Genomic DNA, 14,760 nt, shown 5'->3' on the forward strand with positions numbered 1-14,760 from the left:
AACCTACAGAAAACTCTAGTTTGGAGCATAAAGTGCTATAAGATTTCCTGAAGGTAATCTGGATGTCTATACATGTTGAAAAATTCACACATCCACATATACTGTTTTTTCACTTCCAGGAACTTAAGTAAAATAATCCACTAGTGCAGAAAAATGTATTCAGCATACTCATAACAAAATAGAAATTAAAAAAGTTAATTACGTATCCATATAATAGAACAGTAAGTAGCCATTACAAAACCAAATTACCTGAACAGTTAATGAAATCAGATTTTTGTTTTGTTTTGTTTTTGTTTGTTTTTTTGTTTTTGAGAAGAGTTTCGCTCTTGTTGCCCAGGCTGGAGGGCAAAGGTGCAATCTCGGCTCACCGCAACCTCCGCCTCCCAGGTTCAAGCGATTCTCCTGCCTCAGCCTCTTGAGTAGCTAGGATTACAGGCATGCGCCACCAAGCCCGGATAATTTTTTATTTTTAGCAGAGATGGGGTTTCTCCATGTTGGTCAGGCTGGTCTCAAACTCCTGACCTCAGGTGATCAACCCACCTCAGCCTCCCAAAGTGCTGGTATTACAGGTGTGAGACACCACACCCGGCCCAGATTATGTTATTTTAGTCATCACTGCTATAATTTCCTACTTGTTCTCACGAAGTAGGTTTTGTGGGTTTTTTAGGTTTTGTGTGTTTTTTGCTGTGGGTTTTTGTTTTTTTTTTTTTTTTTTGAGACAGGGTCTGGCTCCACTGCCCAGGCTGGAGTGCAATAATACAATCTCAGTTCACTGACACCTCCACCTCCTAGGCTCAAGCCATTCTCCCACCTCAGCTCCCAAGTGACTGTAACTACAAGCACACACCATCATGCCTGGATAATTTTTGTATTTTTTGTAGAGACAGGGTTTTGCTGCTATGTTACCCAAGTTGGTCTCAAACTCTTGAGCTCAATCTGTCTGCCTCAGCCCTCCACAAAGTGTTGTGATTAGAAGCATGAGCCAACATGCCAGCCAAGATTTAGGTCTTTCTTCAATGACAAAACAGTGTTCATGGTAGAATGATTACGCTTTCAAAGAAACTAGAATATAAGATTATATACAAGCTAAATTTTATTTTATTTATTTATTTATTTTTTTTGAGATGGGTTTTTACTCTTCTTCCCCAGGCTGGCGTGCAATGCTGCGATCTGGGCTCACTGCAACCTCCGCCTCCCGGGTACAAGTGATTCTCCTGCCTCAGCCTCCCAAGTAGCTGGGATTACAGGCATGTGCCACCATGCCGAACTAATTTTGTATTTTCAGTAGAGACGGGGTTTCTCCATGTTGGTCAGGCTGGTCGGTCTCGAACTCTTGACCTCAGGTGATCTGCCCATCTCGGCCTACCAAAGTGCTCGGATTACAGGCCTGAGTCACCACGCCCAGCCTAAATTTTATTTTTAAAATGTATGTGAGTGGGCCAGGCGTAGTGACTCACACTTGTAATCCTAGCACTTTGGGAGGCTGAGGCAGGCAGATCACCTGAGGTCAGGAGTTCGAGACTGACCAGCCTGACCAACATCAAGAAACCCTATCTCTACTGAAAATACAAAATTAGCCAGGTATGGTGGCGCATGCCTGTAATCCCAGCTACTCGGGAGGCTGAGGCAGGAGAATTGCTTGAACCCGAAAGACAGAGGTTGTGGTGAGCCAAGATCAAGCCATTGCACTCCAGCCTGGGCAACAAGAGTGAAACGCTGTCTCAAAAAAAAAAAAAGTATGTGAGTGTACAGACACATTGATACACACACATATATAGTAATGATGTAAGAGCATCTCTCAGTAGTGGAATTATGGATGATTTTTTATTAATCTTTTCTGTATTTTCTAAATTTTCTATAATAAACATATTGCTTTCATACTTTTTTGAATCAATATACATTTTTTAAAATCAACTAATTGATATCCAAAATGAGTTTAAAACTTGTTTTCTAATCTGAATTATCTGCTATTATCCTAGTCACAAGCATTTCACTGTTATCTAAGTATGGCAATTCTACATGCAAATTTGTCGTTTAGTTACTAATCCCAAATGAGCCATGACCGCCCAAAGTCAGAAGATCTACAGATAATGGCATCTCATTAATATTACCACCCAAAAGATGCAGAATAGTGTGTCTATTAGGATGAAACTTTTGTGTCTTAAATTTTTTTTTTTTTTTTTTTTTTTAGACAGCGTCTCACTCTGTCTCCCAGGCTGGAGTGCAGTGGCACGATCTTGGCTCACTGCAACTCCCATCTCCCAGGTTCAAGCAATTCTCCTGCCTCAGCCTCCCAAGTAGCTGGGATTACAGGCACACACCACCATGCCCAGCTAATTTTTTTTGTATTTTTAGTAGAGACGGGGTTTCACCATGTTGGCCAGGCTGGTCTCGAATTCCTGACCTCAAGTGATATGCCTACCTCGGCCTCCCAAAGTGCTGGGATTACAGGCATGAGCCACTGCGCCTGGCCCGATATGTGTTAAAATTTTTTAAAGACATTTCTGTAATATATAGAAACTTATGAGCTGATATATCCATACACTTTTTTTTTTCAGTTCAATATAAGAAGCCATAAGAAATAGTTATCTTTTTTAGTGGGGGAAGAAGTTTACAACTCCCTACTGTTTATGAACCATTTTTGCATTCTTTTTATATTTAACTTTTTTCTTAACCTTCCTGTTTTGTTTGCACTTACCATGGAGCACTTCGCCAGTACTTCCTCCTGGAATCTCAGGAATCCTTCCTGAACCTCAACTTCATTGAGGAAAAAGGCAAGGAAGTGAGTGAAGGGCTGCTTTCTTCTAAAAGTGTCCAAAAGAACATCAATCCGTGTTCGGGCTGAAATTACACCATTTCGATGCTGGCCAGTGATTACTGTAAACAAAGAAGAAAGGGTAAACTGCTCAAGGACCCCCAAATGCTTATAAAACAGGACCTCTTGATACTGTCACCTCTGAGGAGCTAAAGCAGTTCTGAATGAGTATATGAATCTAAACAGGGGACAATAACAAATGTAAGAAAACTGCTAATTAATTCAATGCAAGCAGAATGAGGCTTAAAAATAGAATATCCTTGGCCAGGCACGGTGGCTCATTCCTGTAATCCCAGCACTTTGGGAGGCCGAGACGGGTGGATCACGAGGTCAGGAGATCGAGACCATCCTGGCTAACACGGTGAAACCCCGTCTCTACTAAAAATACAAAAAATTAGCCAGCCTGGTGGCGGGCACCTGCAGTCCCAGCTACTCAGAAGGGTGAGGCACGGATGGAGTGAACCTGGGAGGTGGAGCTTGCAGTGAGCCAAGATCGTGCTACTGCACCCCAGCCTGGGCGACAGAGCGAGACTCCGTCTCAAGAAAAAAAATAATAAGATATCCTTAAGACAGCTTATAAAGTAGAAAAATGAATTCAAATACTACAAAGCAAACCCCTGCTGGTAGGAATGTAAAATGATGTAGTCACTACGAAAAAGTTTGGTAATTCCTTAAAAAGTTGAACATGGCTGGGCGCAGTGGCTCACACCTGTAATCCCAACACTGTGGGAGGCTGAGGTGGGCAGATCACTTGAGGTCAGGAGTTCAAGACCAGCCTGGCCAATATGGCAAAACCCCCTCTACTAAAAATACAAAAATTAGCTAGGTGTGGTGTCACATGCCTGTAATCCCAGCTACTTGGGAGGCTGAGGCACAACAATGGCTTGAACCAGCAAGGTGGAGGTTCCAGTGAACTGAGATCATGCCACTGCACTCCAGCATGGGCAACACAGCTAGACTCTGTCTCAAGATAAATAAATAAATAAATAAATAAAGTTGAACATAGACTTACCATATAACCCACAAATTCTACCCTTAGGGATACCCAAAATAAGTAAAAACAGAGAAAGAAAAAGGGAAGGGGAGGGGGAGGGGGAAAGGGAAGGGGAGGGGGGAGGGGAGGATGGGGAAGGGAAGGGAGGAGGGGAGGGGAGGGGGGAGGGGAAGGGAAGGGGAGGGGAGGGGGAGGGAGGATGGGGAGGGGAAGGGGAGGGGAGGGGAGGGGGGAGGGAGGATGGGGAGGGGAAGGGGAGGGGAGGGGAGGGGGAGGGAGGATGGAGAAGGGAATGGAAGGGGGAGGGGGAGGGGGAGGGGGAGGGGGAGGGGGAGGGGGGAGGGGAAGGGAAGGGGAGGGGGTGGGGGGATGGGGAGGGAGAGGGGGTAGGGAAGGGGTGATGAGGGAGGGGAGGGGAAGGAAGGGAAGGGAAAAGGAAGGAAAAGGAAGGGAAGGAAAGGAAGGAAAGAAAAGAAAGAAGGCAACGCATGCTCATGCCTGTAATCCCAGCACTTTGGGGCAAAGGCCAAGGCAGGAGGACTGCCTGAGGCCAGGAGTTCCAGACAGCCCAGGCAATTTACTGAAACTCTGTCTCTACAGGGGTTGGAGGTGGGGAAGCTTCTGATGTTCCATTGCCTGAGATTTCAAAACAGATAAGACCGGATCCTTGTCTAGAGGATTAAAAGCTACTAGATCATTTCCTTCTCTGATTTCTCTAATTTAGGAGACACAAAAGAAATGGGTAAATGACAGCAAATATCACATGAATGCAACTGCAGACTTGACTTCACATCACAATTCAATTTACTCTAACCAGTACATTTGGTTTTTCTATATACTTTACTTCTCTACAAGATCAATAAGCCAGCTTATTTATTTTATTTTATTTTCGAGACAGTCTTGCTCTGTCACCCAGGCTGCAGTGCAGTGGCACGACCTCGGCTCACTGCAACCTCCACCTCCCAGGTTCAAGCGATTCTCCTGCCTCAGCCTCCCGAGTAGCTGGGATTACAGGCACGCACCACCACAGCTGGCTAATTTTTGCATTCTTAGTAGAGACGGTTTCATCATGTTGGCCAGGCTGGTCTCAAAATCTTGACCTTGTGATCTGCCCGACTCAGCCTCCCAAAATGCTAGGATTACAGGCATGAGCCACCACACCCAGCTAATTTTGAATTTTTATTTTTATTTTTTGAGATGGAGTCTTGCTCTGTCACCCAGGCTGGAGTGCAGTGGCACAATCTTGGCTCACTGCAACCTCCATCTCCCAGGTTCTAACAATTCTCCTGCCTCAGCCTCCCAAGTAGCTGGGATTATGGGTGTGTGCCATCACACCTGGCTAATTTTTTTTTTTTTTTTTTTTTTTTTGAGACAGAGTCTCACTCTGTCACCCAGGCTGGAGTGCAGGGGGACGATCTTGGCTCACTGCAACCTCCGCCTCCCGGGTTCAAGCGATTCTCCTGCCTCAGCCTCCTGAGTAGCTGGGATTACAGGTGTGCACCACCATGCCCTGCTAATTTTTGTATTTTTAGTAGAGACAGGGTTTCACCATGTTGGTCAGGCTGGTCTCAAACTCCTGACTTTGTGATGCGCCCTCCTCGGCCTCCCAAAGTGCTGGGATTACAGGCGTGACCCACCGCGCCCAGCCGGCTAATTTTTTTGTATTTTTAGTAGAGACGGGGTTTCACCGTGTTAGCCAGGATGGTCTCCATCTCCTAACCTCATGATCCGCCCACCCCGGCATGAGCTAACACGCCTGCCTAGTTTTTATTTTCTCTTTTTTTGTTTGTTTGTTTGTTTGTTTAGAGACAGAGCCTCATTCTGTCACCCAGGCTGGAATGCACTGTCGCAATCATGGCTCACTGTAGCCTCGACTTTCCCAGATAAAAAGATCCTCCCACCTCAGCCTCCCAAGTAGCTGAGACTTACAAGCACGTGCCACCACACCCAGCCAATTTTTGTATTTTTTTGTAGACATGGGGTTCTGCCATGTTACCCGGGCTGACCTTGAACACCTGGGCTCAAGTGATCCTCCCACCTAGGCCTCCCAAAGTGTTGGGATTACAGGCATGAGCCACCAAGCCCAGCCTGACACACTAGTTTTTCACACTGCAACATTTGTGCTAAGTTAAAATGGAGTCTTTACAGCCTGTCTACCCTTTTCTGGATAAGTTCTGGAATGACTCTAGTATATTAAAATGGCTAGGGTCTCCACATTTACACCACGTTATAATTTTACTGCAATAAAAAATATTATATAACTTACTACACAGAAAAAATGGGGAACATATAACAAGTGTTAATAGCAATTATGTTTGGGGTTCATGTTATAAGACACTTCCATGTATACCTTATATATAATTTCTGCAAGCTTTCTCTTTTTTGAAAGCATGTATTAATTTTATAATCAGAAAAAATTAGGGCTGGGCATGGTGGCTCATACCTGTAATACCAGCACTTTGGGAGGCTGAGGCTGGCTGATCACCTGAGGTCGGGAGTTCAAGACCAGCCTGACCAACATGGAGAAACCCCCATCTCTACTAAAAGTACAAAAGTAGCCAGGCATGATGGTGCATGTCTGTAATCCCAACTACTTGGTAGGCTGAGGCAGGAGAATCACTTGAACCCAGTAGGTGGAGGTTGCAGTGAGCCAAGATTGCGCTGAGCCGACATCGCGCCAATGCACTCCAGCCCGGACAACAAGAGCGAAACTCCATCTCAAAAAAAAAAAAAAAAATAGATGAAGTTTTAACGCAATTATAAAATGACTTTGGTATTTGTAACTTGAATGTTAAAACTTGCGGAAAATAAAATTTTGCACTTATAATTCTAATAAACTGAATATTTACTTTAATAAAAGTCCTTCCAAATGCTGTTAAAAGTTCTAATGCTAGAGTTTGTTGACATTACCTACAGAAAACTGTGTCACTGCACTGGCCAATATGGGAGCCCACATGCAGCTAGTTAAATTAATCAGAATTCAGTAAAAGTAAAAATTCAGAAAAAAAAAAAATTCAGTTCCTTTCATACTAGCAATATTTCAAGTACTCAAAGTCATACATATGACCAGTACCTGACACGTGCGGCTCCTGTGCTAGACAGCACGGATACAGAACATTCTCACCATCACAGAAAGTTCTTTTGGACAGCACTGTTGTCCAAAAAGTCAATTGCTATTTATCTGCTGTCAAGGTGATTATTCTTTTGTGTGTGTGTGTGTGTATGACAGGGTCTCGCTCTGTCACCCAGGCTGGAGTGTGGTGGCATGAACATAGCTCACTGCAGCCTCGACCTCCTGGGCTCAAGTGATCCTCCCACCTCAATCTCCCACAGTGCTGGAAGTACAGGTATATGCCACTGTCCCCAGTCAAGGTGATTATTCTTACATAACATAAAGCGAAAAAGAGTACTTATTACAATCTATGAACATTTATGGAAAATGGGTCTAGGCACAGTGACTCATGTCTATAATCCCAGCACTTTGGGAGGCCAAGGAGGATTGCTCAAGCCCAGGAGTTCAAGGCCAGCTTGGGCAACACAGCAAGACCCCATCTCTACAAAAAGTATTAAAAATTAGCTGGACATGGTGGCAAGTGCCTGTAGTCCCTGTTACTTGGAAGGCTGAGGGAAAAGGATTGCTTGAGCCCAGGAGTTCAAGGCTACAGTGAGCTATGATGGAGCCAATCAACTCTAGCCTGGGCGACATGCTCATGCCTGTAACCCCAACACTTTGGGAGGCCAAGGCAGGCAGATCGCTTGAGCTCACGAGTTCGAGACCAGCCTGAGTAATGTGGCAAAACCTTGTCTCTACAAAAAATACAAATAAATTAGCCAGGTGTGGTGGCGTGTGCCTGTAGACCCAGCTATGCAAGGCTGAGATGGGAGGATTGATTGAGTCCAGGAGGTAGAGTCTGCACTGAGCTGTGATCATGCCACTACAGTCCCGCCTGGGCAACAGAGACTCTGTCTCCAAAAATAAAATAAAATAAAATAAAATAAAGGACTAAAAGGCCGGGCATGGTGTCTCATGCCTGTAATTCCAGCACCTTGGGAGGCTGAGGCAGGCAGATCACTTGAGACCAAAAGTTCAAGATCAGCCTGGGCAACATGGTGAAATCCTGTCTGGATAAAAAATAAATAAAAATTTTTAAATGAAAAAAGAAAAAGAAAATGTACCTTTTCTGTGTTATTGGAATTATTGGAGGTTGCTGCACTCTTTGACTTTAAAAAAGTTCCATTGGCCGGACACGGTGCTCACACCTGTAATCCCAGCACTTTAGAAGGCCAAGGTGGGTGGATCACTTGAGGCCAGGAGTTTGAGACCAGCCTGGCCAACATGGCGAAACCCTGTCTCTACCAAAAAATACAAAAACTAGCTGGGTTTGGTGGCACATGCCTGTAGTCCCAGCTACTCGGGAGGCTGAGGCAGGAGAATCACTTGAACCTGGGGAGCGGAGATTGCAGTAAGCTGAGATTGCACCTCAGCACTCCAGCCTGGGTAACACAGCGAGACTCTGTCTCAAAAAAAAAAAAAAAAAAATTCCATCCTTCCAGAATGAGTTTACAGTTTTGTCCAAACAATGCCCCTCACTCAAAGCCATTGCACATACAACAAAAGCCTATGCCCTGGGCTTATACTGAGGCTTGGTACAGACACTTTCTAACTTGATTTATACTGCTAAACTATTTTTCCTTATCAGAACAGTTATTTGAGTCAAGCTATATTATTTTAATCATTACTCTTATAATTTCCTTCCTGGTCTACAAAATCAAGGGTAAAAAATTGAGAGCACAGTGGAAAAGGCTGAACTTTATTTCATATTCACTGATCTCATTGATTTTCTCTAATTCTAATTGGAAACAATTCACAAATCCATTTCAAGGTACCAAAGCATAAAAAGAAATCTCCTAATACACAGTGAAATCTAGAAGCTTTATTCCATAAATGTATGGTAAAGTATAAAATTAAGGCCCAGGTACTCAATCAAAATAAGGTTATATAATTCCATCTTTCCTCATTTGGTAGACTGGTACTGATAAACCATTAAAAGGCCCACAGCTGGCCGGGCACAGTGGCTCATGCCTATAATCCCAACACTTTGGGAGGCTAAGAGGGGAGGATCACCTGAGGTCAGGAGTTCAAGACCAGCCTGACCAACATGGAGAAACCCCACCTCCACTAAAAATACAAAATTAGCCGGGCATGGTGGCACATGCCTGTAATCCCAGCTACTAGGGAGGCTGAGGCAGGAGAATCGCTTGATTCCGGGAGGTGGAGGTTGCAGTGAGCCGAGATCACACCACTGCACTCTAGCCTGGGTAACAAAGGCGAAACTCCGTCTCAAAAAAAAAAAAAAAGAAAAAGCCCATAGCTAGAACCCCACAGAAAACATAGTTACTAAACACTGCAGTTGGTTACATTATTCCATAAATGTGCAAAAGTGACTTCAAATGTAACTTATATCTACTGAGTCTCACCAATTTCCCCATCTTGTCCAGGTTTAGGAATGCTAATAGAAGTTTTGGTCTCCATTTCTATTTTCTTCCTAGTGTCCCCTCTCTTTCCAACTATATGCCTGTAACATAAAGTAATTAAAAGAAGATTAAGTCAAAATGTACCAAAATAAAGAACCTCGTTATGTTTAAATCCTTTGTGACAAGAGATACTCCCTTACAGAAAAGTAGTTCAGTAAAAGCCCAATATTTGTGGAAGAAATTACAAGTCATCTAGCTTTAGAACATGCTGCAGTAAAGTCATTGGCAAAGATGAGTTTTTGGCCCTATAGCCAATTCAATGCAGTGATAGAAAAACCATGCCCAACACCCGTTTGCTTCTCAAAATTAGATTTAAAATCTGGGTCTGCAATTCAGTGAAAGAAAAGCTGGCCAGCAGGTGCAGTGGCTCACACCTGTAATCCCTGCTACTCAAAAGACTGAGGTGGGAGAACTGCTTGAGACCAGGAGTTTGACACCAGCCTGGGCAACAGAGTAAGACCCCGTCTCTAAAAAAATATTTTAGGCTGGCGGCAGTGGCTCATGCCTGTAATCCCAGCACTTCGGGAGGCTGAGGCGGGCAGATCGCCTGAGGTCAAGAGTTCAAGACCAGCCTGGCCAACATGGCAAAACCCCATCTCTACAAAAATACAAAAATTAACTGGGTGTGACAGCAGGGTGCCTGTAACCCCAGCTACTTGGGAGGCTAAGGCAGGAGAATCACTTGAACCCAGGAGGTGGAGGTTGTAGTAAGCTGAGATCGCACCACTATACTCCAGCCTGGGCGACAAGAACGAGACTCTGTCTCAAAAAATAAATTTTTTTTTCAATTTTTTTCAATAGAAAAATTAGAATATCTGAGGACTCATGGCAACAGTGAGCTACGGCCAACTCTCAAGTACCCCATGAAGACATGACATGAGCTCACAATCCCCATCACTCCCACTTCAATCACTTATTGACTCATTTACATTACTTGCCTGGACTTCCAAGTATAAATATTCTGACAATCCAAAGTTATCTTCTGGAACCCACAGTCATTTCATGTGTTCAAGTGAATGAGACTACCGAATCCCAAGAGAGAAGTTTCAGAGTCTACAAAGCACTAAGAGGCCATCACAGGGCTATCGAGTTAAGAACTCCTTGTCATCAACGCTATTTTAACCTCTATGACTTCAATTACAGTACCCAATACTACGGATGACTATGTCTAAAACTACTCGTTTGTTTTTGCATGGGATAACAAAGCCCAATTACTTCCCTTAAGATCTATTATAGTAAGCCAGTTTTTAAAAATAAGATGTTTAGAGGAAAATTGGAAGTCTGTAATTTCCAAGTGGTTTTCCTGTGGTGCTGGGAGAGAGATTGTAGGGCACCAAACTCTGTGAGGCCTTTGTTTTCCCACCTTACCAATTAGGAGTGCTTTCTGTCAGGCTCCAGTTTGTTACTATGTGGCTAGTGAACAAGCCTATCACAAAAAGCAGTGGTTCAAAGTGCTATTAATAATGTAGGCTTCAGCACCTTAGAAAGCAAAGTGGTTGAGGTTTAAAAGGCTTTAGAATCAAATAAACCTTGGAAGTCATATAACCACTGTAAGCCTACTTCTTCACTTATCAAAATGAAGTGAGAGGCTGACGCAGAAGGATCCCTTGAGCCCAGGAGTTCAAGGCTATGGTGAGCTATGATCACACAGTGGCACTCTGGCCTGGGTGACAAACTGAGATCCTGTCTCTAAAAAAATAAAAATAGTCCAAGTGCAGTGGCTCATGCCTGTAATCCCATAATTTGGGAGGCAGAGGTGGGCAAATCACTTGAGGTCAGGAGTTCAAGACCAGCCTGGCCAACATGGCGAAACCCTGTCTCTACTAAAAATACAAAAATTAGCAAAGCCAGGCAAGGTGGCTCAAGGCCGGGCACGGTGGCTCACAACTGTAATCCCAGCACTTTGCAAGGCCGAGGTGGGGGGGACCACCTGAGGTCAGGAGATCGAGGCCAGCCTGGCCAACATGGTAAAACCCCATCTCCACTAAAAATACAAAAATTAGCCAGGTGTGGTGACAGGTACCTGTAATCCCAACTACTCGGGAGGCTGAGGCAGGAGATTGCTTGAACTCAGGAGGCAGAGGTTGCAGTGAGCCAAGATCACACCACTGCACTCCAGCCTGGGTGACAAGAGTGAAACTCCATCTCAAAAAAAAAAAAAAAAAAAAAATAGCAAGGTGTGGTGGCAGGCGCCTGTAATCCCAGCTACTTGGGAGGCTGAGCAGGAGAATTGCTTGAACCTGGGAGACAGGGGTTGCAGTGAGCAGAGATCGCACCACTGCATTCCAGCCTGGGCAACAGAAGGAGACTCCGTCTCAAAAAAATAACTAAATAAAATTAAATTAAATTTGGCTGACCGTGGTGTCTCACGCCTGTAATCCCAGGGAGGCCGAGGTAGGTGGATCACCTGAGGTCATGAGTTCAAGACCAGCCTGGCCAACGTGGTGAAACACCATCTCTACTAAAAATACAAAAATTACCCAGGCATGGTGGCAGATGCCTATAATCCCAGTTACTCGGGAGGCTAAGCAGGAGAATCACTTGGACCCAGGAGGCAGAGGTTGCAGTGAGCCGAGATTGTGCCATTCCACTCCAGCCTGGGTGACAGAGCGAGGCTCCGTCTCAAAAAAAAAAGAGGCCAGTCATGGTGGCTCACGCCTATAATCCCCAGTGCTTTGGGAGGCCGAGGCGGGCAGATCACCTGAGGTCAGGAGTTTGAAACCAGCCTAACCAACGTGGAGAAACCCCACCTCTACTAAAAATACAAAATTAGCTGGGCATGGTGGCGCATGCCTGTAATCCCAGCTACTCGGGAGGCTGAGGCAGGAGAATCGCTTGAACCTGGGAGGCGGAGGTTGTGGTGAGCCGAGATCGTGCCATTGCACTCCAGCCTGGGCAACAAGAGCAAAACTCCCATCTCAAAAAAAATAAAAATTAAATTAAAATAGAATGAATAATACCTATTTATCATAAGGTTGTCGTAAGGATTAAATGTGATCATATATGAAAGAGCTTCCCAATAAGTGGCACAGAGCTCCATACAGTCCATGCAGTAGGGCAGATGCCCCTAACATTAGTAGATTAAGCATACCGGGAGAAGGACCCTGACAGTAATAACTTAAGCCTACCTGAGAATCACCGTATGATCTAAAAAGAATTACGTGTTCAGAGTTCCAAGCTATGGAATCTGGCTGGGATTCATTCCAACCCAGAGATTCATTCCTTTATCTATGAGGAACATCTGAATCCCTGACCCATTTATGGAACCCAGGCCATACAGAGGATTGAGGCCCTCTGTTTTGGATTAAATAAAGGTTGCCAGGTGATGGCTGCTAGGGGCAGGGTGCTAAGTGTAAATGTTATATAAACTGTATGCTTTTTCCAAGCAGTTGAAGTTCTGCCCAGCCCACCACCACGGCACCACCCTTTATGCAAGTCCCCTCAATAAACCCTGTGTCTCATTTGCTGGCTCTGGGTCTCTTCCCCAGCCTCTCTAACATGGTGCCATCCCCGTCGAAGTCAACAAGTGTGCGGCATGACATATGCTATCCTCATTAAACCTATACTGGCACCTTTTCAGTTAAAAGTATAGCTGGACTGAAAAGAGGTTTACATGGAAAATCTAAAATATTCACTATAGGCCGGGCACAGTGGTTCATGCCTGTAATCCCAGCACTTCGGGAGGCAAGGCAGAGGATCACCTGAGGTCAGAAGTTCAAGACCAGCCTGACCAACGTGGCAAAACCCTGTCTCTAACAAAAACACAAAAAAATTAGCCAGGCGTGGTGGCACATGCCTGTAGTCCCAGCTACTCTGGAGGCCGAAGCAGGAGAATCACTTGAACCAGGGAGGCAAAGGTTGCAGTGAGCCCAGATCACGCCAGTGCACTCCAGACTGAGTAACAGAGTGAGACTCCGTCTCAAAATAATAAAATAAATAAAATATTCGCTACAATAATACAAATAAGCAGTGACAAGGTGACTCCTTGGTTGAATACATAAGAGGAAATTCCTACCAGGTCAAGTGGTTCTCACTCTTGGCTATACACTGCAATCACCTGGGGGGCTTCAAATAGTGATACCTGGGTCCTGCTCCCACAGACTCTGATTTAATTGGTCTGGGGTGCACCCAAGCACTGGGATTTTTAGAAGCTCCCCAGATGATTCTCCTGTGTACCTGAGGCTAAGAACCACAGCATGAGACATAACCCATGGACAGGTGTTCACAATATTAGGCTCTGATTATAAATTAGGTTGGCCAGGTAATTTCTTTCTTGATCCAAATAAGCCTACAGAAATTATTCCCAAGAAAGAAATCTTAGTACTTTTTTTTTTGACACAGGATATTGCTCTGTCACCCAGGTGGAATTACATTGGCACAATCATAGCTCACTGTAACCTTGAACTTCTGGGCTCAAGCAATACTCCTGCCTCAGCCTCCCAAGTAGCTGGGACTACAAGCACTCACTACCACACCTGGCTAATTTTTTTATTTTTTATTTTTTGTAGAAACAGGGTCTCACCATGTTGCCCAAGCTGGGTGGTCTCCAACTCATGGGCTCAAGCAATCCTCCCATCTTGGCCTCCCAAAGTGCTGGGATTACAGGTATGAGCCACCACACCCAGCCTTCCAAGTAAATATTATCTATTAATTAGGATTTATCAGACCCAATACCTAATTTAACATGCAAGTCACCTGACACATAATGAGTGCTTAGAATATAGAGAAATCAAAAGATTATCAAGTTAGAATCATGCAAGGAACTTTTACACACCTTAGCAATAGCAGATTCACACCAAGACCTGTTACACTGATTTTTTTTTTTTTTTCCAGGAAACTGAGCCACAACTTTCTAAAATCATGTTTCTTAGGAAAAAATGTCACTAGAGCCTGATTTGGTCATATTCCAGGAGAATTTTATCTTTAATAGGTGTTTCAGAATGCTATCAAGGTTGATGAAATGAAACCATTTGTGGCTGGGTGCAGTGGCTCATGCCTGTAATCGCAACACTTTGGGAGGCCGAGGTGGGTGGATCACCTGAGGTCAGGAGTTCGAGACCAGCCTGGCCAACATGGTAAAACCCCACCTCTACTAAAAATACAAAAATTAGCCAGGTGTAGTCGTGCAGGCCTGTAGTTCCAGCTACTCAGGAAGCTGATGCAAGAAAATCGTTTGAACCAAAGGGGAGGAGGTTGCAGTGAGCCAAGATCATGCCACTGTACACCAGCCTGGGTGACACAGTGAGACTCCGTCTCAAAAAATGTGTGTGTGTGTGTGTGTGTGTGTGTGTGTGTGTGTGTGTGTGTGTGTGTAGAGACCAATAAGCAGGCTAAAGGCAGAGAGGTAGCAGTGAAGATACAGATAGCTGGTAGATTCAAAAGATATTTAACACACTTGTAATACCAGCCCACTGGG

General features: G+C 44.5%; 1 protein-coding gene across 4 annotated transcripts in view; it reads right to left on the reverse strand.

The window, feature by feature from the left end:
• ASCC1 (activating signal cointegrator 1 complex subunit 1) overlaps window positions 1-14,760 on the reverse strand; it is a 126,066-nt gene that overhangs the window by 103,128 nt on the left and 8,178 nt on the right. For all 4 annotated transcript variants that reach the window (XR_004026665.1, XM_003271218.3, XM_030797667.1 and 1 more), the window contains exons 4-5: window positions 9,288-9,385; window positions 2,699-2,877 (exon numbers count right to left, since the gene is read on the reverse strand). Coding sequence is in view for 3 of the 4 variants with exons in the window: in XM_003271218.3 (XP_003271266.1) it covers window positions 2,699-2,877; window positions 9,288-9,385 (277 nt within the window). In the remaining variant the exon portion in view is untranslated. The remainder of the gene's footprint in view (window positions 1-2,698; window positions 2,878-9,287; window positions 9,386-14,760) is intronic.

The sequence above is a fragment of the Nomascus leucogenys genome, chromosome 18, assembly GCF_006542625.1.
Source record: "Nomascus leucogenys isolate Asia chromosome 18, Asia_NLE_v1, whole genome shotgun sequence".
Taxonomy (NCBI): domain Eukaryota; kingdom Metazoa; phylum Chordata; class Mammalia; order Primates; family Hylobatidae; genus Nomascus; species Nomascus leucogenys.